This window comes from Diabrotica virgifera, chromosome 4, assembly GCF_917563875.1.
Source record: "Diabrotica virgifera virgifera chromosome 4, PGI_DIABVI_V3a".
NCBI classification, from domain to species: domain Eukaryota; kingdom Metazoa; phylum Arthropoda; class Insecta; order Coleoptera; family Chrysomelidae; genus Diabrotica; species Diabrotica virgifera.
In genome coordinates, this window is record NC_065446.1 from 110,066,467 (window position 1) to 110,089,035 (window position 22,569).

The following is a 22,569-nucleotide window of genomic DNA, read 5'->3' on the forward strand; positions in this document are numbered from 1 at the left end:
CAACCGAATTTATCAAAAAGTAAATATTTATGTAGGATTCGTTAAAGACAATCGAAGTAAAAGTCCGTGTGATGTTTAACAGTTTTAATTAATAAAATAGATGACTAAATTATAGATACTATTAAATTGACGAAATGTAAAAGTGTTTGTGTAATTGCGACCAAAATTTACGTGTCCTTGTTCTTACAAAAAGAAATGTATTTAGAGATAATTGAGTCTAATCAATATTATCACCGGCTTGTGATAATATTCGTCTTAAGGCGTCTTTTTACGTCGTATCCCCAATAACACGACTGTCGCGGTTCTGATCTTAAAATCGACTGACCATCGCCCCCTACGCTTAAACAAATTCTCTTCCAGAGTTAATCTCCCTCATCTTCTTCTTCTTGTGCCACTCCTATCGGAGATTGTAAATCATCAAGGCTACCCTGACTTTGTTTACAGCTGAGCTAAAAAGTTCATTAGTGGTGCAGCCAAACCACTCTCTCAAATTCCGCATCCATGACATTCTTCTACGGCCTGGATTCCGTTTTCCTTCTATTTTTCCTCGCATTATATTTTGAAGTAATGCGTATTTATGACCTCTCATCAGGTGACCCAAATACTCGAGTTTTCTTCGTTTTATCTTGATTTTTTCAATCCAACTCATCTTCAGCATTCGACGGTAGCACCACATCTCGAAACTTTCAATATTTTTTATGTTGTTGTGTTTGAGAGTCGAGGCCTCTACACCGTATAATAGTGTGTTAAATACGTAGCCTCTATAGCATTCTTAATCGTAGAGGGATGCTTATATCTCCGTTGCAGAAGAATTTTCTCATCTTTAGGAAGGTGGCCCTGGCAATTTCGATACGTCTTTTTATTTCATTGTTTTGGTCTCCAGTTTCGTTTATTAAAGTTCCAAGTATTTGTAACTTGATACTTTTTCAATTTGAATGCCGTTTATACTAATATGTGCTGGTTCTGTCATGATTTTACTGAAGACCATATTATGTACTTGGTTTTTTTGATATTAATGTTTATGCCATAATTGTTGCAAGCAATATTTGTGTTTGTAAGTAATCGTTGTAATTCTTCTACTGTTCTTGCAACTAGTAGAGTGTCGTCCGCGTATCGAATATTATTTACAACCTCTCCATTGATTACGATTCCTTCATTTGTTTGCAAGAGGGCTTCCTGACTGGCTTTCACTATATACATTAAATAGCAGTGGTGACAAAATGCATCCCTGTCTTACTCCTCTACGTATTTCTATTGCTTTTGATATCTTATTTTCTATTTGGATGTTAGCTTTCTGATTCCAATATAAGTTGAGAATTATTCGCAGATCTTTATTATCTATGTCTTTTCTTTCAAGAATGTCTCTTAGCCTATCGTGGCGTACTCTGTCAAGCGCTTTTTCATAATTATGTTAATGTTTATATTACTGAATATTGAACTGATCAACCTTTCAAATGAGCTATCACACGACCCCTATTCTCATTTAAAAAAAATCATCGGTTACGTCATCACGCCCAGATGGATGACGTCACTAGCATGATATATATGCCAAAAAATCGTAATTTAAAAGTAAAAATCGACCTGTTTCGAGATTTATTTCGAAAATCGCCCTTTCATGCAAAAATGAATTTATTCCAACCTTTACGTGCTCACTGTATATTTTTATTTATTTAAACTATGGCTATAAAATCACAGTTTTTGTATATAAATAAAAATAACAATACATTATAAATAATAATTAATTTTTATAAACGAAAATTTAGCTGGTAAATATATTCAATCGACTCATTGGTCGCCACTAAGAAGTCAGACAGATTGCCACTGTACGATCTGATGGAGCATTCCTCCACCAAATGCTTAATCGTTTGTCTTTCAGCACCGCAATCGCAATTTGGAGAAGGTATTTTGCCCCATCTAAAAAGTGAGTCAGAGCACCTACCACAGTTGGTTCTAATTATGTTTAGTGTCGCCCAGATCCGTCTTGGTTGATTGAAACCCTCTGGCTTGCTTGTAATACATGGCATATTCCGGATGTCAGGTGGAGTATTCTTCTCCCAATCTTCTTGCCAACGGTCGGTTATTTCGAAATTCCTTTCAATTAGTATCCTTGCAGAATCCAGAGGGTTTTTTCTTAAACGAAGCCTACTTACGTACGTCTCTGTCGTTAATATTAACGTGAGGGCGGAGTACAGGATCGGCGTTAATTTTTCTATAGTCCCTGATAAGGGCATGTTCTCGACGGATGTGTGAGGGGGCTATGTGGCTTAGTGCTGGTAGCCAATACGTTGGCGTGGCCTTGATTATACCTGATATAATACGCAAAGCCTGGTTTAGTTGGGCATCAACACGTTTGGTGTGTGGGCTGTTGAGCCATACCGGTGCACAGTACCTACTCTGAGACGGGATACACGAGTCCCAGCGCTGTCGACCTAAGTGTAGTCGCTGAGGAACCCCATGTGATACCGCATAACTTATGCAGAATATTGTTTCGTCTTCTAAGTTTTGCAGTCGTCTTTGTAAGATGTTCTTTAAAGCTTAGCGTTCTATCGAGTGTCACACCTAGATATTTTGGGTATTTAGTATGATTGAGGAGTCTGTCTTCAAAGTGTATATAATATATAAACTTACGTGCATAGAAATCCGCCCACTTAAAAATTTGGTCATTTTGATTTCTCGTATTTCCTAAACCTCTTGGACCGATTTTAGTTATTTTTTTAATATGTTATAGCCTGATTCTTTAGCAATACCGCTGTAATAAGATTATTGCTAAACAGGAAAATTTTCATTGTATACCGGTCACCAATCAAACTGTGTTTTTTTTAAGTTCGCATCACCCTGTGGAATATTCGAGCATTTATAAAATACTGAAATTAAAACCCAACTATAGCCTCAGGTTTTCTTAACATTCTGTTTTTTGATTCATTCGTTTATGTTGGATAATAAAAAAGTTAGGTACTTTAACAACTAGACATGTTCTTCATCAATACACGGTGTTTCTAAATAAGTGCGACAAACTTTAAGGGGTAATTCTGCATGAAAAATAATGACAGTTTGCTTTATAAACGTATGTTTGCAAATGTTTTGTTTTCGAGGATACGGTATGTTGAATTGTTTCTTACAAACTGACGATTTATTGCCGTAAAACCGGTTGAGATATGCAAATGAAATTTGGTGGGTTTTAGAACGTAGTTATTGCGGATTGTTTACATAAAATTAAGAATTTTATATTCACCATTGGCGTGCATACGGGTAATATGATCGAGTAATATGACCCGTATGTACGCCAATGGTGAATATAAAAATCTTAATTTTATATAAAAAATCCATAATAAGTATTTCTTAAAACCTACCAAATTTCATTTGCATATCGTAACTGGTTTTAGCGCAATAAATAAATCGTCAGTTTGTAAGAAAAAATTCAACATCCCTTATCTCGGAAACGAAACATTTGCGGACATACGTTTATAAAGCAAACTGTCATTATTTTTTCATGTAGAATTACCCCATAAAGTTTGTCGCACTTATTTAGAAACACCGTGTATTGATGAAGAACATGTCTAGTTGTTAAAGTGCCTAACTTTTTTATTATCCAACATAAACGAATGAATCACAAAAACAGAATGTTAAGAAAACCTGTGGCTATAGTTGGGTTTTAATTTCAGTATTTTATAAATGCTAGAATATTCCACAGGGTGATGCGAACTTTGAGAAAAAAAACACAATTTGATTGGTACACCCGGTATACAATGAAAAGTTACCTGTTTAGCAACAATATTATTACAGCGGTATTGCTACAGAATCAGGCTATAACATATTAAAAAATCTCTTAAATCGGCCAACAGGTTTAGGAAATACGAGACATCAAAAATGAACGAATTTTTAAGTGGGCAGATTTCTATGCACGTAAGTTTTTATTACACTTGAAGTTTCCGCGGTAGTTATATGTGCTTTCTGTGGTTTTCCGGGTTTGACTCCGCGTTGAATAATTTTGGTTATTACAAAAACCATTATTTTGACGACGTTTCGGCAAGATCACACTTGCCATTGTCAAGTCAGGTAGTTCCGCTTCGCGCTGCTGCTTAATGTAAACTGAGTATTTTTTTCGCGATATGGTCACTTATACAGGGTGGTTCATCTTATTCGCCTCGGTCTCTGTACGGAAAACCACTTGATATTTTAAAAAAAAATTTCTTCAGAGAAATATACAGGGCCTTTAATACTACAATCTAAAAATAATGTGAATTATACAGGGTGTTCCAAAAAAGAGTGGTATATCAAAGTTATATTTTTTCTTATGGAATGCCCTATATCTGATGACATTATTGAATTGATCTTAAAAAATAAGCTATACTTTCATAAGGGTTCCCTATACCTAAATACAGGATGTTTTGATTTATTTCGATTTTTATAAAAATGTAAGGCTTTAGAAAAAAATAAATATCTACGAATCTAAGAAGCAGTAACAAATTCTTTCTTGGATCTTAATAATAGACTATTTAGCATACTTAAACAGATGCTTATTGCAACAAAATTTCTTACAGGGTGGTCAAAATATGAGATTGTTCTATTAACAAATTCAAGCTGTAATAACTTACTTATTTTAAATGGAACACCCTGTATCTTACTAGTCTATCGAGTAGAAAATTTACTTAGCTTTCAGTTTGTATTAGGGTTTCCTATACCTATCTTTTTACAGGGTGGTCAAAATATTAGATTGTTCTATTAACAAATTCAAGCTGTAATAACTTACTTATTTTAAATGGAACACCCTGTAGATTACTAGTCTATCGAGTAGAAAATTTACTTAGCTTTTAATTCTTATTAGGGTTTCCTATACCTATCTCCCTTCATTTTTTAAATATTTAAAATTCCCTAATTTGTAAGCTTTAAAAATTAGAATTACATACGTACCTATGTCGTGTTTATGTAACACATCACCAACACCGGCAATATACTTAGACAAGATACTGTCATTAATAATAAAATTTTCATTGTTATCATGTAATCACACAGAGTGTTGTATTATTTTAGTTGATTTTGGCCTACATGTATAATTGAATAATATGGTTATTTTAAACTGCATACCCTATATTAGATGCCGTATTCTGGAAGATATTTAAATTATATTTCATTCCGTATAAGTATTTTCCATATCTTAACCCAACGGTTATTAAGTAAATTTAAGAACGCCACTTTTTGTTTGAATCTTTAAATCGCAATTACAAACAATTAAATGCAATGGCTACTTTGACGAAAACGAGCCTATTGTACAAAAATATGTAAAAATGGGTATTTACAGAATAACATGGGAATTTATATTTACAGAATAACATGTGTATTGAGAATGTTAACATGGAATTGAAGAGATTTTAAATATCTTCCATTATAAAGAATAGAATATCGAGTATGTCATTTAAAATAAGAACACTCTGTGTGATTAAATAATAAAAATGTGAATTTTATTAATGAAACTATCTTGACTAAGATATTTAAGTATATTGCCGGTGTTGGTGATGTGTTGTACATAACCACGACATAGGTACTTAATTCTAATTTTTAAAGCTTACAAATTAGGAAATCTTTAAATATTTAAAAAATGAAGCTAGATAGGTATAGGAAACCCTAATAAGAATTGAAAGCTAAGTAAATTTTCTACTCGATATACTAGTAAGATACTAGTTCCATTTAAAATAAGTAAGTTATTACAGCTTGAATTTGTTAATAGAACAATCTAATATTTTGACCACCCTGTAAAAAGATAGGTATAGGAAACCCTAATACAAATTAAAAGCTAAATAAATTTTCTACGCGATAGACTAGTAAGATACAGGGTGTTCCATTTAAAATAAGTAAGTTATTACAGCTTGAATTTGTTAATAGAACAATCTCATATTTTGACCACCCTGTAAGAAATTTTGTTGCAATAAGCATCTGTTTAAGTATGCTAAATAGTCTATTATTAAGATCCAAGAAAGAATTTGTTACTGCTTCTGAGATTCGTAGATATTTATTTTTTTCTAAAACCTTACATTTTTATACAAATCGAAATAAATCAAAACACCCTGTATTTAGGTATAGGGAACCCTTATGAAAGTATAGGTTATTTTTTAAGGTCAATTCAATAATGTCATCAGATATAGGGCATTCCATAAGAAAAAATATAACTTTGATATACCACTCTTTTTTGGAACACCCTGTATAATTCACATTATTTTTAGGTTGTAGTATTAAAGGCCCTGTATATTTCTGTGAAGAAATTTTTTTAAAATATCAAGTGGTTTTCCGTACAGAGGCCGAGGCGAATAAAATGAACCACCCTGTATAGTTGATCCTGATGCGTTTTCCTGGTCTTAGCGGTTTCCGGCTCTTGTGATTGGCCCAGTATAGATTGAAGGGGTGATACGCGTCGATGTTGTTGCCTGATTTATTTTGGTCTTTTTCTTCAGTACCGTTTTCCATGTTGTAGGATGTCATTGAGCATCATCTCTTTTGTTTAGACCGTTGGGATTTCTTTATATTTCTGTCGATTCTCTGATTTCACGTTTTATTTTTATTTCTATGTTAGCTAACATCCGGTTTATTGTATGTCCTGTATTTGCGAAATGTTGTGCAAGGGATGACGTGGTTTCTCCCCTTTCGAGGGCATTTCAGTGTTCTTCTCGTCTTACATGGATTCTTTGGTTGGTCTGTTCAATTACGACTTTCCACAATCCTCACACGGAATCTCGTGTACTCCTTGACTTTCTAACGATATTTCGGTTTTTGGTGTTGGTAGAATAGTTGAGATCTTTCTGTCGGTGTTAAATATCGATTCTATGTTATGTTTTCTCAGCACTCTCCCCATTTTCTCTGTTGTACCCTTCACATATGGCAGAATGGTTTTGCCGATCGGTTTTTCGTCTTCTGTTGGGTCCTTAATTCTTCGAGCATTTTGAGCTTTTTCGATGGTGTATGTTGAGAAGCCGTTTTTTCTTAACGCTGTTTTCACATTATGCATTTCCTCATTTTGATGTTATTGTCTGTCAGTCTTTCGGATCTTGTAGGTAATCAAGGTTTTGATGACTGAATGCAATTGTGTAAGATGGTGGTGTGACACAACATTTAGATATCTGTCGGTATGTTTCGGTTTCCGGTACAGTGTATGGCCTATGTGTCCGTCTTGTTTCTTTATTATTAATACAATACATCTAAGAATGGCATTTGATCGTTTTCTGCCAGTTCCATAGTAAACTGAATTTTATGGTGGATATTGTTGACGTGTTCTAAAAATCCCTTTAGTTTTTTTTAGACGCCATAGACTGATGCCACTACAAGGTATCGAGGGATGGAACAAACACACACTTGCTTAGCGAACTTGAGATGAGAACTGAAACTGAGTTTTGTATTAAGCACATAATGTTAATATATGATTTTTTCATTTACAACGCGTTGACATTTAAAAACCTAATATTTATGAAAACGGGTACCAAATATAATTAATTTAAATTGTTGTTTTTACAACAGTTTGTTTTAACAGTCGTCAACAGCTTTTTCTTTTCGTGTTTTTAATAAGGCGTATTGATTAGTGAAGTGGTCGGTATAAAATATCTTCAATATTCTACTGTAAAAACCTGTAAGATAGTACGTAAAGTCCCCAAAAGTATTTTTTAGCATCATTTATATATTTTTTTTCTTAACTGATCGTAGCTATCCAAATTATCATGTTGTTCGGTTGTTTTAGAATAATTTGAAGTCTCGTCACATACAATTTAGAATAGAATATCAGCTATATGTAAATTTAATCAAATAGGCACTGAGTACTAAAGCGTTTGACTTTTATGAATGTAAAAAAGTTTGTCGACTGTCTACAAAAGTTATAAAGTCTAATATGCGAGCGGCAGGCATCTCCAAAATAACATGGTACTCAGGGTTGGCAGGTTTAAACCAACATGCTTAAAACCTTGGTTTAAACCAAGGTGGTTTTTTCTTAAAAAAACCAGTTAGTTTAAATCTGATTTTTATTTTTATTTTTTTACTGAGCCTCTAAACTGGTGTTTTTATTTGAAGTTTTTACTACAGCTGCCGCAAATGAAGAAAATTAAGATAAATAATTTCTATTTTTTACTTTTGAACTTAGTTATTTTGAATATTATAATGTTTGATGATGTTTTTTTTTGTTATATTAATTTTTTGTGTGTGTAAATTAAAATAAAATTATCTTAATCATTTTTTTTTCATTGTTTATTAGTTAATTTTATAAAATAATTCATTTATTTTTAAAGTTATTAGACTTATTATACTTTGTATAAAAAAAGCCTGGTTTAAACCAAATAAACCTGGTTTAAACCAAAAAAACCTGGTTTTTTTGGTTTTTTCGAAAAAACCTTGGCTTTTTCCAACCCTGCATGGTACTGACCACGGTATGGTGAATGGCTAATTTCGTAATGTACTTTATGTTTTTGATGGTGCTGAACACTAAAATGAGGTTTATTTTGAATTATAAGTGGAGGAACATCGTTAAAAATGCAATTTTACCCTAAAAATAAAAGAAACATGACGTTTTTTTGCGTGTACGCTACAACTCTGTTCGGTTTTAATATTTTTTTTTCTGAAATTTTTATAGCATATATTTTTCACCTTTTTGAAAACTATGTGACTTATTGCAAGCCGTCAATCTTATTCTTATAAAAGTTACAAATTTACAAAAAAAACGTGTGGATTAGTGAACTGCAAAGTTAAATCGCAAAAGTTGAGTTTTGAAATTTGATGTTTAGCTTTTTAATCACGTTTATGTTAAAATATAGAGATCAAAATATTTTATAGAAAAAAATTGTGCAACTTTTAATTTTAATAAAAACGTGATGTCATTTTTTATTTTTAGGGTAAAATGCGATTTTGACAATGTTCCCCACTTAAAATTAATAAACTTCATTTTCGTTTTCAGCACCATCAAAAACATAAAGTAAGACCAAAATTAACCATTCACCAACCGTGGTCAGTATCTTGAATAAGCGTTATTTTTGGAGGAAAAACGTCGGTATTAAAAGTTGCATTTTTTTTTTCTATAAAACATTTTGAGCTAAAACTCCCCAGGAAACTTCTTTTTACTCTATATTTGAATATAAACGTGATTGAAATGCTAAATTCCAGATTTTGTCACTCAGCTTTTCCGATTTAACTTTGAAATTCACGAATCTGCACCTTTTATTTTTTAAATTTATAACTTTTATAAGAATAAGATTGGAAGATCAAATACTCTTCAGAAAGGTGAGAAATGTATGCTATAAAAGAAAATATTATAATAAAAAAAATATATTTTAGAAAAAAATATTAAAACCGAACAGAGCTGTAGCGAGTTAAACGCAAAAAAAACGTGATTTAATTTTTTTTATTTTTAGGGTAAAATTGCGTTGTAGACGATGTTGCCTTACTTATAATTCAAAATAAACCATATTTTCGTTTTCAGCACCATCAAAAATATAAAATATGACCAAAATTACCCATTCACCACATCGTGATCAGTACCTGGTCATTTTGGGGGTGCCTGCCGCTCGCCTAATTCACCATACTTAAACATAAATTTGCAGTTTTCAATTTTTGGTAAAAAAGGGTAGTTTTCACCCCTTAAAAACAAAAATATGACATATGACCGTAAAAGAATGAACTTGAACTACATATAATATTTACTCGGCTTTTTGCGCGTTTTTATTTAATGTCTTTGATTATTTCATTCATAGGAGATTCTGACCAATAGAAAGCTACAGAAATCTGAATTAAATCGATAATTTTTGATAATTGCCCGTCGTTAAGTACTTATATTACGTCAGATGCCATTCGTTGCTACGAAAAAATATATTCAGTGACATTAATGACAATTAATGTTTTAAAAATTATAAAAGTGATGACTTTCAGTCGTCAAATATTTATAAAAACTTTGTGTTTAATTGTACTAATTTGTACTTACATAAATAAATTACAATAAAATTTTGGTTTTGAACAGTTTTATTCATGAAATAATCGCAACAAATTGCACTCGAACTCTAAAATGAATATAGAATTTTAGAGCTCTTGTGCAATTACTACTGATAATTATAATTATTTATGGATCGTTTTTTAAAATTTAAAATGCGTTACAAATATCCTTACTTAGTTTGTTTAATTTTTTCTCTACTTAGTAGTGTGTTGCGTTATCAAATATTTACCTACGTTCCGCGGAATTATTATTACCAGTTATTATTCAATAGCGCAAACCGCAACTTATGGTCAACGTGACAACACCGTGTCCATAACCTCACAAAACACAAACCGGCTTAACAGTTAACAGCTAAAAATAACCTCGATTTCTGCCAATAAAACATCCTTTCAGCGTATATTAAACAAGATTAATTATCCTATCTGTGAAGTACGAAGTACATCTTACCATTCTAAGGTAATTCAGGCCATACCACGGAAAGAAACAATTACACTACTTAGGCGATTGCCAAAAGCCAAAAACACTCACGACCGTAAGACAATACTGATTACTGGACGCTGGACTGGACGCAGCACGACGTTCTTTTGCAGACATAATATATGATCAACGTAGGTTACTTCTACCGGGAGGTATCAATAATTTCTTGGTACTTTCCCGACTATTTTTTTCTCCATAGAAGTCTTTGAGGCAAGAATGAAAAATATAGCTGGATGTTGCCATGCCTCTAAGTTTATGAACTATAATTATAAATAAACTAAAAAAATAGAAGCAAATTTACCAAAAACGGCTGACGACAGGAGATCAAAAAGACAGAAGGGAATACAAAAGGCAAACTTATGAAACAAAAAAAGAAATAATATTCAGAAAAACCAATTTTGACAAAATATATGTAAAGATATAGATAAATTTAGTAGGTATATTCCTTAAGAGCGTAGGCACAAATATTTTACGGCTATCCGTATATACTTTTGGATGTACTTTGAGCTCTATACGCTTAACACCATTACTATTTCATACCCCCCAGAGACCATCAAGTAGTTGTCACCCCCCCTTAGAGTCATCCTGGTTACACCTCTGTATTTAAGTGGGATTGTAAGTTATGCGAAGCTCTTTGGGGGTCTGTGTGAGATGCGATAATACCTGTGTCATCTGCGAATGTTGCGACTGTTGTCAATCTAGTTGTAGGTAGGTAAGCAGTAAATAACAGGTATAATAAGGGACCGAGTACACTACCTTGTGGAACACCGGATTTTATTTTAAATAGTTCTGAGCGAGCATCTTGTTGTTTTACTAATGAAAAGCGATCTGTCAGATACGATTTTATATTTAAATAATATTGATACGGAAGATTTTTCTTCAGCTTATGGAGGAGTCCTGTATGCCACACTTTGTCGAATGCTTGGCTGATATCTAGAAAAGCTGCACTACAGTACCTCTTGTTTTCTAGATCATTGCTGATTTGTTTCACTATACGATGTGTTTGTTCTATTGTTCCATGTTTGCTACGAAAACCAAATTGGTGTTTTGGAATTAATCTTGTTTCTTCTATTATTGGTTCTAATCGACGTAGAAACATTTTTTCAAATACTTAGATAATATAGGTAAGAGACTAACTATAATAACTATATATGAGTTCAGTTCTTTGGGGTCTTTTCCTGGTTTTTGTAACATTATGATCTCTGCTACTTTCCACTGATCGGGAAAATGTGCATACGTAAGTATTGCATTAAATATATATGTGTTATTGCCATGATAGTTTTCTTAGTTACGTTTTGCAGGATTTTTCAAGTGGCAAGGTCATATCCAAGACGTTGTTTTTGGATTGATTTCATTCATGATTACCATTCGGGTTTCTTTAGGTTTAAATTTTTTGATTGGGAGATCTTTGAAAAGGTATATCAAGAAAATTTAAGATTTCATTATTGTGGTGTGTGTGTGAGAGAGATCCTGGCATCAGACAAAATCTATTTGCCACAAAACATGTAAATTCTTAATTACATTAAATGATTTCATATTGTCTATTTCTAAACTATACCGCTATTTTTGAATTTCTGATAAAATTAATGATGGAATCTAGTACCGCTTTATCTGAGGAAGAAAGGAGAGCTGTAATATTTAGTGGCAATGGACACTCGTGATGAATTAGTTCTTGATACAGAATTGAAGAAGATTGAGAGTTCAGAGAACATTCTAGAAATATATGATTTAGATCACCATTAGATATTTTGTCACAACTACAGACAGGAGAGTTAAGTATTCCAATTTTTTATAAGTGAGATGGAAAGCGAGCATGGTTCAATTTTAAACGAGTCAATACTGGCATGTGTGCTCTATTATAATTAAAGGTGAAATGAGGAATGTTTTTTGGAAGTGTAGGGTGAATTCTGAAATAATGGTTTGTAGATTTATTTGCAATTCTTTTGTAATCAGTTTCCCATTTCCTTCTGATATTAGGTTTGAGAGCATTATTCAAATCTTTTAAATTAAATACTTTGTCAATATGGTGGCAACTGTGACTACTTTTTGCGGCTATATCCGCAATTTCATTACCTTCGACTCCGCAATGTCCTTTCGCCCAAATAAACGAAACATTTACATTATTTTGTTTAAGATCCATAATTAATTTTTTAATGTTCAAAATTAAGGCATTTCGGAATTGGTTTATTGGGTGACCGCTAATGGCTTGTAATGCTGATTTTGAGTCTGAAATTATTACCACATTCGTGCATGTTTGAGTTGCACACCATTTTAGTGCCTTTTCAATAGCAAAGGACTCGGCGGTAAATATGGAACAATAATTTGAGATTCTGTACTTTTCAATATGATTTATGTTTGAAACAAAAAATGCCGAACCTGTATTTAGCTCCGTTTTTGACCCATCTGTATATATTTTAGTTAAGTTCGACCCGAGACCATTCACAATGGATTTTATCATGGCTTGGTTTAAGATATTACAATCTGAATACCGAGGGAATATGGTGATAGGTTTGTCAATTATAGAATCGAAACTGTGTGCATACAATGGTATTTTATTAAGTTTAACAATATCATTTTGAAATAAATTTGTATCAATAAATGCATCTGCCAAAGGAGGAGAGTTTTTCTTTTTTCAATAATGATTTGTCAAATTCTCAATTACAAGAAAGTTAATTTTTGCGATCAAATCACTGTCGTAACATCTATATTTTAAGACTTTTATTTGCTAAAAACTGCCTTCGAAAACTAAGAGGAAGTTCTTGAGACTCTGCCAGAATGACATGATTTGGTGAAGATGCCATGGCTTCCAACCATATTTTCAGAGCTCTATATTGTATTCGATTAAGAGTAAGTTGGATCGAATTGGAGGTAGAACCATAGAGAGTACACCCATAATCCAAAATCGAGCAAATATAAGACTTGTAGAACATTAAGGAAATTTGTTGATCCGCGCCCCAGCTCTGTTTGGAGAGGAAGCGCTGAAGATTAATTCCCTTTTCACATCTTTGTTTGACATACTTACTGCGACTGGTCCATAGAAGTTTACTATCTATAATTATTCTTTTACGATAGGAATATTGTATTTACCTATAGAGAAATTATCGACTAACTGATATCTGTGCCTTGTGAAACACATCACAGCTGTCTTTTCTGGTGAAACACTAAAACCCATATCGTCGAACCAGTTTTGTAACCTGTCAAAAGTACGTCTTAAGTCTATCATGCAGCGATCGTAGGTATTATGGGTGACATAAATGCATAAATCGTCCGCGTATTGAATAATTTGTATGTCATCGCTCATCAAATCATGCAAGTCTGCAGTGTATAAGTTAAACAAAAGGTGACTTAAAATAGAGCCTTGCGGAAGCCCGTTGTAAAGTACTCTTGGACCATGTGAAACGTTATGACTATCTCGCAAAAATAGTTTTCTATTAGCAAACAAATTTAAAATATTTATAGATACTCTTTTATTGATACCAAACGTTATCATTTGTGAATATAATATTTCCAAATCTACCACATCATAAGCCCCTTTAAGGTCCACAAAAAGACACAACATGTAATTATTTTTTGATAGACACAATTGAGCATCTGTAACTAAATGGGAGATTGCATCAATTGTACCTATACCTCTACGAAATCCATACTGATTTTTTGGTAAAATTGATCTGTTTTCGACAAAATGTTCGAGTCTAAATTTTATAAGCCTTTCGAAAGTTTTTGTAATACACGATAACAATGAAATAGGTCGGTAGGACGAAGGTAAGTCAGGTGGTTTCTTAGGTTTCGCTAGAAGACACACAATTATATTTTTAAGACTATCTGAATACTTTTGTTTCAACCACCAATCATTAAAAATGTCTAATAGAATAAGTTTACCACTTTCAGGCAATTTATTTATTATCGTATATGTGAACCCGTCAAGTCCAGGTGCAGTATTTTTTGATTTTTTTAAGGCTAATTCCAATTCCGAAAAGCTAAAATTTTTTGAAAGGGTGTCTGAGTCTTGATGGAAGTGAAATTGATTAATGTTGTTAAAAATTGGACCTGCAGCAGATGACAATGTATCAAGAACTTTTTGAATAAGGCTTTCGTCTAATTGTGGTTTTCTTTTTTGATGGTGTTTATTGCAAATCGTTCTTATAGTGTTCCATATCTCAGTCAGAGGAGTGATTTTATTTAATTTATGCAAAAACATTTTCCAACTGTTTTTTTGTTTAAGTTTGAACGTACGTTTGACATTAGCAGAAATGTTTTGATATTGTAGATAATTGATAAAATTACCTTGTTTTTTAAACTCGCTGAGAGCTTCTTTTCGTTTTTTAACAATCGCAGAACATTCCTCATCCCACCAATAAGGTCTTGGTACAGAAGGTGTAAAAGATTTCTTAATAGGCATAGATTTCGATGCTGCGACCGTGATAGCATTGAGGAAAAATTCGATTTTGTCTACTGAATTTTAATTCCTATCTAAATTATTGAGCTCACTAATTTCTAATTCAAAAATATTTGCAAAAACAGACCAGTCAGCACGAGAGTCATTCCATTTTGTTGATGGGTTGATGACAAAGGAGGAGGGATTGATTTGACTTTTTATATTGATTGGGTAGTGATCTGAACCTAATGAATCTGAATCTACTGACCAAGGTATACGGTCGGCTAAGAGGGGTGATGTTAGAGTTAAGTCAACGGGTGAATGATTACTAGTTGGGGATATTCTTGTTGGTGTTCCGTCATTTAATGTAATTATTTCACAATAATCCATGGCCTCCACTAATATTCTACTATTTCTGTCGTCTGCAATTGGCCCCCACATACCGTGGTGAGCATTAAAATCTCCCAGAAAAATAGTTTTTGCAATATTAAACTGAAGGAATAGGTTGATCCAGTCATTTATTTCTATTCTAACATCTGATGATCTATAGATTGATACTAATGAGAGATTATAGAATATACGGATATAATTCTAAATGACCAACTCGAGACAAACAGCTCCCACTCCTCAACCTCTTCAGTTAAAGACTTAAAAAGGCAAACACATTGTAAACTATATCACTTGAGAAAGGCACTCTGCCGAAACAGCTGTAGTCACTTAGTTGTAATAAATTTTGTGGAAGTATAGAAAACCAACGTTTTCAGTGTTTTATTGTTGAATCCATCAATTATTTCGTTGCTTAGGTGTTTAGCAAAGGCCTTTGCCTTTTCATTATTACTTCTGGCCCATGTTCCCGCAGAGTCTCTAAGTGGAGGCATTTGTTGTATTGGTCTTTTCATTTTCCGTGTAGCACGACATAGAAAATAATCTGTTGCTTCCGTATGTGTTAGTTTTTCGATTCGAGGTATTTACTCTTGTAGGTTTTGATTCCTTATTGTGTGTAGTAGTCTTTTTAATTCAGATGCTGCTCTGTTATAATTCCTTTTATTGATTTCAGTTCTATGGTTTTGCCACTTTTTACGAAGTCTTCGTTTCTCTATGATTTTTTCTTTTACAATAATTGGATTATCACCTTTGGATTTATTATCGGCAACATTGGGAGTTGCATGCCAGGCTGCTGTTTGAATTCCTTTTGTTAGATTTACGACGGCTTCATCAATGGTCTGTGGTGTCTTGAGTGGAACGTTTAGTTCAATGTTCTCATCAAGTTTTTGTCGGAGTAGCTCCCAGTTGGTCTTTAGGTTGCATAATTGAGGTTCTTGGTATTTTCTTATTACTTTTGCATGTAACGTCAATATTATAGGAGAATGATCTGGTGAAAGATCATAGCTGCTTTCAATTTTTAGGAAGTTTGGGTTAATACCTTTTACGATGAAGAAGTCGATAGCGTCTGGTATTTTCGCAGGATCGGACGGCCAGTAAGTGGGCTCCCCTGTTGCTTTGATGCTTAAATTGTTACCTGTGATTGTGGTCATTAATTCTCTGCCCTTAGTGTTTGTAAGTGGAGATCTCCAATGTGTATTCTTGGCATTGTAATCATCTCTACTTATAAAATTGTTTCCGAGTGGTCTTATGTAGTTAGTATATTGTTCTTTTTTGTTGTTGTGTTTAGGTGGGCAATATGCTGCTGATAGAACCAGAGTACCTGTGCTACTTTCTATTGCTACACTAGTTGCTTGTAGGTATTCTTTTTGATAACTTTCTAATTTACAATGCTTTATACTGCTACGAATTATAACTGCTGTTCCTCCATGAGCTGTATTATCTGGATGGTTTGTGTTGTAGATGTTATATTTAGGTATTTTGAGATAGTTTTTATTGGTCAAATGTGTTTCTGCTACAAGAAATACATCGATGTTATTGCCGATGATGTAAGCTTTAATTTCATGAGCAGGTAGACTCAGACCATTGGCGTTCCACTGTACTATCTTCAACAATTGAGTATTCATTAAGAAAGTTTTGAAACAAACGTTGTGATTAAATGCATGATCGTTCCCATTTGGGTTATTAGATCTCTCATCATATTTTTTAGTTCCGTGAGATCATTTGATTGTGATTGTTGGATATTGGTTGCTCCGTTAGGGTTATTTGTTACGTTTTGCATTGTAACAACTTGTGCATATGTATTATCTGCGGTTACTGCGCGTGCACTATTAGTTGCGGTCACTTGAAAATTAAGGATACTAAAATGCTACTAAATATATTCCTCAGAGACGTGGGTTACAAATAAAAGAATGGAAAACGCAATAAACGTAGTGGAAATGATGTTTTGGAGAAAAAGCAACAGACTAACATTAATGGAAAAAGGGATAAATAAACGAATTGGAAAGGAGAACTAATGAATGTTGTAACGACGAAATTCACCCTGTAGGAATAATGTAAATATAATTGAAAAGATGTTTGTATGTCATAGAAGGGGATGTTTTCGTGTTACACAATTTGAAGAACATGTCCTCAGTTGGTCAGTACGGAAGAGATATGGGGGTGGATCTTAACGGGGTGTTATTAACATTCTCTTATTAGCTTAGAAATAAAAATAGAAAATCAAACAGAAATAAAATATTGGGCGCCACTGGTTTCCTTATGGGAAACAAACATATACAAAAATAGAAACATTAAAGAAAAGATAGCTCATATCAAAAATTAACAAAAACATAGTCAATACAAAATATAAAATACTTTTAAATGAATGCAAATCAGTGTAAATATGGCGTGACTTACATTATCTAGTCAGCCAATTCTTTGTTGTACTTAAGAAGCAAGAGAAAGGGAACAAGACAATAATAAAATAGTATTTTGCAATGAATCAGACAATATTTATTGAAAAAAAAAATGTAAAATAAAATTAAAAAGAACTGTGATCTCTTACGGATTTACAAAAATAGAGATCATGTTTACCAAAAAGTTAAAAGTTTACAAAAAAAAATAATACCTTGTACTGTACACTGTACATAGTCCTGCATCTTCTCATGGTTGGTTTTCAAAAGTCCAAGGCACAGTTACACTTCACTGTAGTTACTTTACAAAAGGAATAGATATATGGAAAGTACATCAATGGTTATTTCCATAGTTTATAGAAATATTCAGCATTTATTTTCATTAAAACAAATTGGTACTGCTCGAACATAATATGGAAGAACTTATTATTTCTTTAGTATGTTAAACTGGATCAAAAATACAAAAGCTACTTCATGCCTCAACGGTAATGTTAGAAACTGCTAACACAAAAAAAAACTTCTAACTATCTTCTGAATAATTCCTTGGTAAATTATGACTGCATGTAAGAAAAATTATACCAATAGTTGTATAAGAATATCGACATCCGCCTAACAGTAGCGAAAATGCCGGAGTCCACGTCTTGATCCGCCATGTATGCCGGGCTGAGCCAAGCTACAAGCATTAGCCAGCCGGCCGCAGAAACTTAACTTGCAACTACATCTTGAACGAACTTTACTTGATGAGTCCAGGAATAGAACTCTCGATTCCAAATCTTGAATCTTCAACGGCTCAAACCTTACTTTTCGACGGCTCAAACTTGACTGAATTTCTCGATTTCCCTAACTCAATCTCTCAGAAACCAAAAGCCTCTTCCAAAATCATTCCATTTCCCCATCAACAATCCTCAACAACCAATCATAGACCTAGGACACTTCCTTAACCAAAATCTTAACAAATAAGATGTCACTTAGATATATTCTTAGCAACACCCTTTATGTCCATCAAAACCATTTCATCCAATCATCAAGAGAATAAATAAAACGGATTATAGCAGATCCTACAACCCACTTTTCCCATGAAAAACACTAATTCAGATTTCTTTATAACTGAGGCCTGTTCTCAGGATAACTCCAAGGTCTGTTTCTCAGACGAGTCAGCAAAAATACATCTGAACTCTTATCGCCACTTGTATAGCATTCCACAGTTCTACTGTCGCCAATAACACATTATTAAAAAAAAATACGGCTTTGATTCTTTTGTCGGCAAGCTTCCAAGCAAACATCACAGAGACACTCAAAAACAATTACGTCATATTCTGCATAAAAACAGACCGTTTTTCTCAGTATAGTAAACAACTCGAGGTACTTCAGATAAAAGAAATATGAATATCTATAAGAATACGAGAACGAATTACGTTTCCGATTTACCAAGCGATAGATTTGTGAGAATTCAACAATCTGAAACACAAACATGATTTTAACGAATTTATAATACATGGTGAAGCAAAATGTTACAAATGATTTTCGCACCGTTACAATGTAAAGGGGACACTAAATAACGAAATAAAAAAAATGAAAATTATTTTAGTACGGACATATGCGAAGTATGGCTGAGATAAGAATAATGCTAAGAACTTTGAACTGGAAATCAAACAGAAGGAGGCAAAGAGGACGTTCTAGACTAGACTACAGAACGGAAGCAATGGAAAAATAAAATAAACCGCACTGAAAAAGATATTTATGACAAGAACAAATGGTGACTGGGATGTGATAAACGGTAAAAAAATATTTGTGTAAAACCACGGATAAGTAACTTAGTCAAAAATTTCTTCTTCTTCTTCTTCCTTCTTGTACCTACGTAGGCTTTAAAGCCTGTTTCTTATTCAATATTAGTCTCCTAAATTGTTTAAATTATCGCACCATCTTTTTCTTGGTCTGCCAATACTTATTCGTTCATTTGGTGACTTATCTCGTGCTATTCGTACTAGCCTATCCTCTGCCATTTTACTAATATGTTCGTTCCGCTCCTGTTTCCGTTTTTTCACCCATCCATTTATGTCTTCTGCATTGCATGCTCTTCTTATATTTTCGCTTCTCTCCCTATCCAACAGACTTTTCCCTGATATTCGTCGAAGTATTTTCATCTCTGTTGTTTCTAGTAGTCGGCTCGTTTTAGATGTGTCAGGTCTTGTCTCCGCCGTGTACGTCCATATAGCCCTAATTGATGCTTTATAGATTCTTGCTTTTGTGTCTTGTCTTAGGTGTTTGTTCTTCCAGATTGTGTCATTAAGAGATCCCGCCGCTTTACTTACTTTTAAGCTTTGTTGTCGGACTTCTTCTTCAACATCTCCGTAACTAGTTATATCTATTCCCAAATATCTAAACCTTTCTTCCTGCTTTATTATTTTCCCATCAATTTCGATTTTACATCGTAGTGGGTATTAAGATGTTATCATACATTTGGTTTTTTCTGCTGATATTATCATAATATTGTATTTCTTGGGTGTGTATTGAAGGTGTGTGTTAATCTTTGGAGATCGTCTTCTGTCTCGGCGATTAATGCGGCGTCGTCTGCATAACATAATATTTGGATTTCTTTGTTCCCTATTCTGCAACCAGGACCTTTACGTACTACTTCTATTATTATTCTCGTCCATTATTATATTAAAGAGCAGTTGGCTTAACCAGTCACCTTGTCTGACTCCGCTTTGTACTGGTATAAACTTTATTGCTTATAAATGAAAGAAGGCTCTTCAAGTCAAAAACACCCAATAAGTACAATTTTATTATTTGAATATGTACAAGAAAATTAAAGAAGTCATTAATAGGAATGAGTAGGGTAAAAACAACAAGTCCGTTGAAAGATGCGGACGCAATATTAATAATGCATATCGTCGATGATTCTGCAAAACCTCGTATGAGAATTTTTTTCAGAATTTAGTTTTTTGCATTGTCAGAACCTCCGTTAAAAAATACACATATTAACGTAATGAAAATGTCAAGAAACCTAACTACGTTAACATAGTTACGAAATGACATTTTCATTACGTTAACATGTGTATTTTTAACGGAGTTTCTGCCAGGGCAAAAAACTAAATTTTGGAAAAACAAAAATTAAAGAAATAGTATATTGTACAACAAGTGAGAAAAACGACATATTTCTCACGAGCGCAGAAGTTTGTTGGCACGAGCCGAGGCACGAGGCGAGGGCCGCAAATCAAGCGAGGGAGAAATATGTCATTTTCTCATGTGTTGTACACTGTACTTTTTCTGTAGATGCGGTTTTGTCAAGAGTTCAAATTCAAAATTAAATAATTTAGATGCTTTTAGGTATATTATATGCATAAATTGAAATAAAATACATACACATGTATGTATTTAATATTTTTAAGATTTATGGTACTTACGTTATTTATTTGAAATTATTATTAACAGTTATTTTTGAGCAGCTTTGAAAGGTATAATAATTCTGGGTAAGATTTGCTTTCACAAATTTTTTTGACAACAATAATTATTGTGTTTGTATTGTGCATGTTACCATGGAAACGACGACCATATATGTATGTAAACCGTAGGAAAACCCGTGAGAAAAAATATTTCTCACTGCAATGGCCGACTTTTCTCACTGCCTGAGAAATTGTTCGTTTTGAATGTAAGTAAGTAGTGAGTGAGAGAAGTTGCACATTGTATAGCATCCATAGAAAAAATTATTTAAAGAGAGGTGTTAAGTAAAATTGAGTATATATTTGGGAGAACGGCCAATTATATTGAAAAAAGAACTTTTGACGTTGATTGGTAACCGTTGATGAAACCTGTATACTGTATACACTACTATTATACACCAGAGAAGAGAATGAATGCACGGCAGCGGAATGAAGTCGGCAAAAGTGCTGTGAAGCTGTCAAGAGTTGATCAATGAAAATGTCATGGCCACTGTATTTTGGGATTTTAAAGTCATAATTTTAATTGACCATCTTAAAAAAATACGCTACCTAACAAGAGACTTCAAAGCCAGAACTTGGGCCATTGAAGACAACACTGGAACTCTGAGAACAAACAGAGAAGATATAGCAGATACATGGAGATAGTATTGCAGGGACCTATATAAAGATGATCAACGCCAAGAACTTGTTAACCAAATCCCTGACAAGGTGGAAGGAGAACCTGATATACTTGAAAATTAAGTAAGACTTGCGATCAGTAAGCTCAAATATAATAAAGCACCAGGTCCAGATATGATAACAGCAGAAATACTCAAAGCCACAGAATAAACTGGGGTAAAATTACTTCATATACTCTGTAACCAAATATGGAATTCTAAAAAATGGCCTGAAGACTGGACAAAATCTACAATAACGACAATCGACAATTCATAAAAAGCCAGCTTCCATAAATGGGACAATTATAGAACTATTTCTCTTATATCACATGCCAGTAAAATAATGCTACATATAATCAATGAGAGACTAAAAACATTCCTTCAAAGAGAAATTCCACAAGAGCAAACTGGATTTACCAAAGGTAGAGGTACTCGAGAACACCTGTTAAATGTAAGACAGATAATATAAAAATCTAGGGAATTCAATATTCCACTGTACATTATGCTTTATAGATTATCGTAAAGCGTTCGACAGGGTGAAGTGGAGACACTTATGGCGAATACTAAAAGAAGTAGGCGTACCATAATACCTTATTTCTCTTATAACTGAACTATAGGAACGCACTACTGGATCAGTTAAAGTGCTTGACAAACTTTCAAACGAATTTCATCCAGAACGGGGTGTCAGACAGGGATGTATACTGTCTCCACAATTATTCAATATATCGTCGCCTCAAAGCAACAGTAGGATATGTAAAAAAATGACTTTTGGGATAACCATTTCAAATGATTGGAAATAAGCCCTTCTGTTGAGTGTAACACTACGATAAATAAAAAGTGGAATACTTTTTTCACAATATTACATATCCTTGTGTAGCTTAACTTTTTT

The 22,569-nt window shown here is 33.3% G+C and overlaps 1 protein-coding gene across 3 annotated transcripts in view; it reads right to left on the reverse strand.

The window, feature by feature from the left end:
• Positions 1-22,569, reverse strand: part of LOC114335897 (cytochrome P450 306a1) — a 517,964-nt gene that overhangs the window by 155,647 nt on the left and 339,748 nt on the right. Inside the window, exon 1 of one of the 3 annotated variants that reach the window (XM_050649569.1) lies at positions 10,400-10,514. The exons of the other annotated variants lie outside the window; for them this stretch is intronic. Within the exon in view, the coding sequence (XP_050505526.1) occupies positions 10,400-10,402 (3 nt within the window). The 5' untranslated portion in view covers positions 10,403-10,514. Of the gene's footprint in view, positions 1-10,399; positions 10,515-22,569 lie in introns of those variants that run through there. 3 annotated transcript variants of the gene reach the window in all.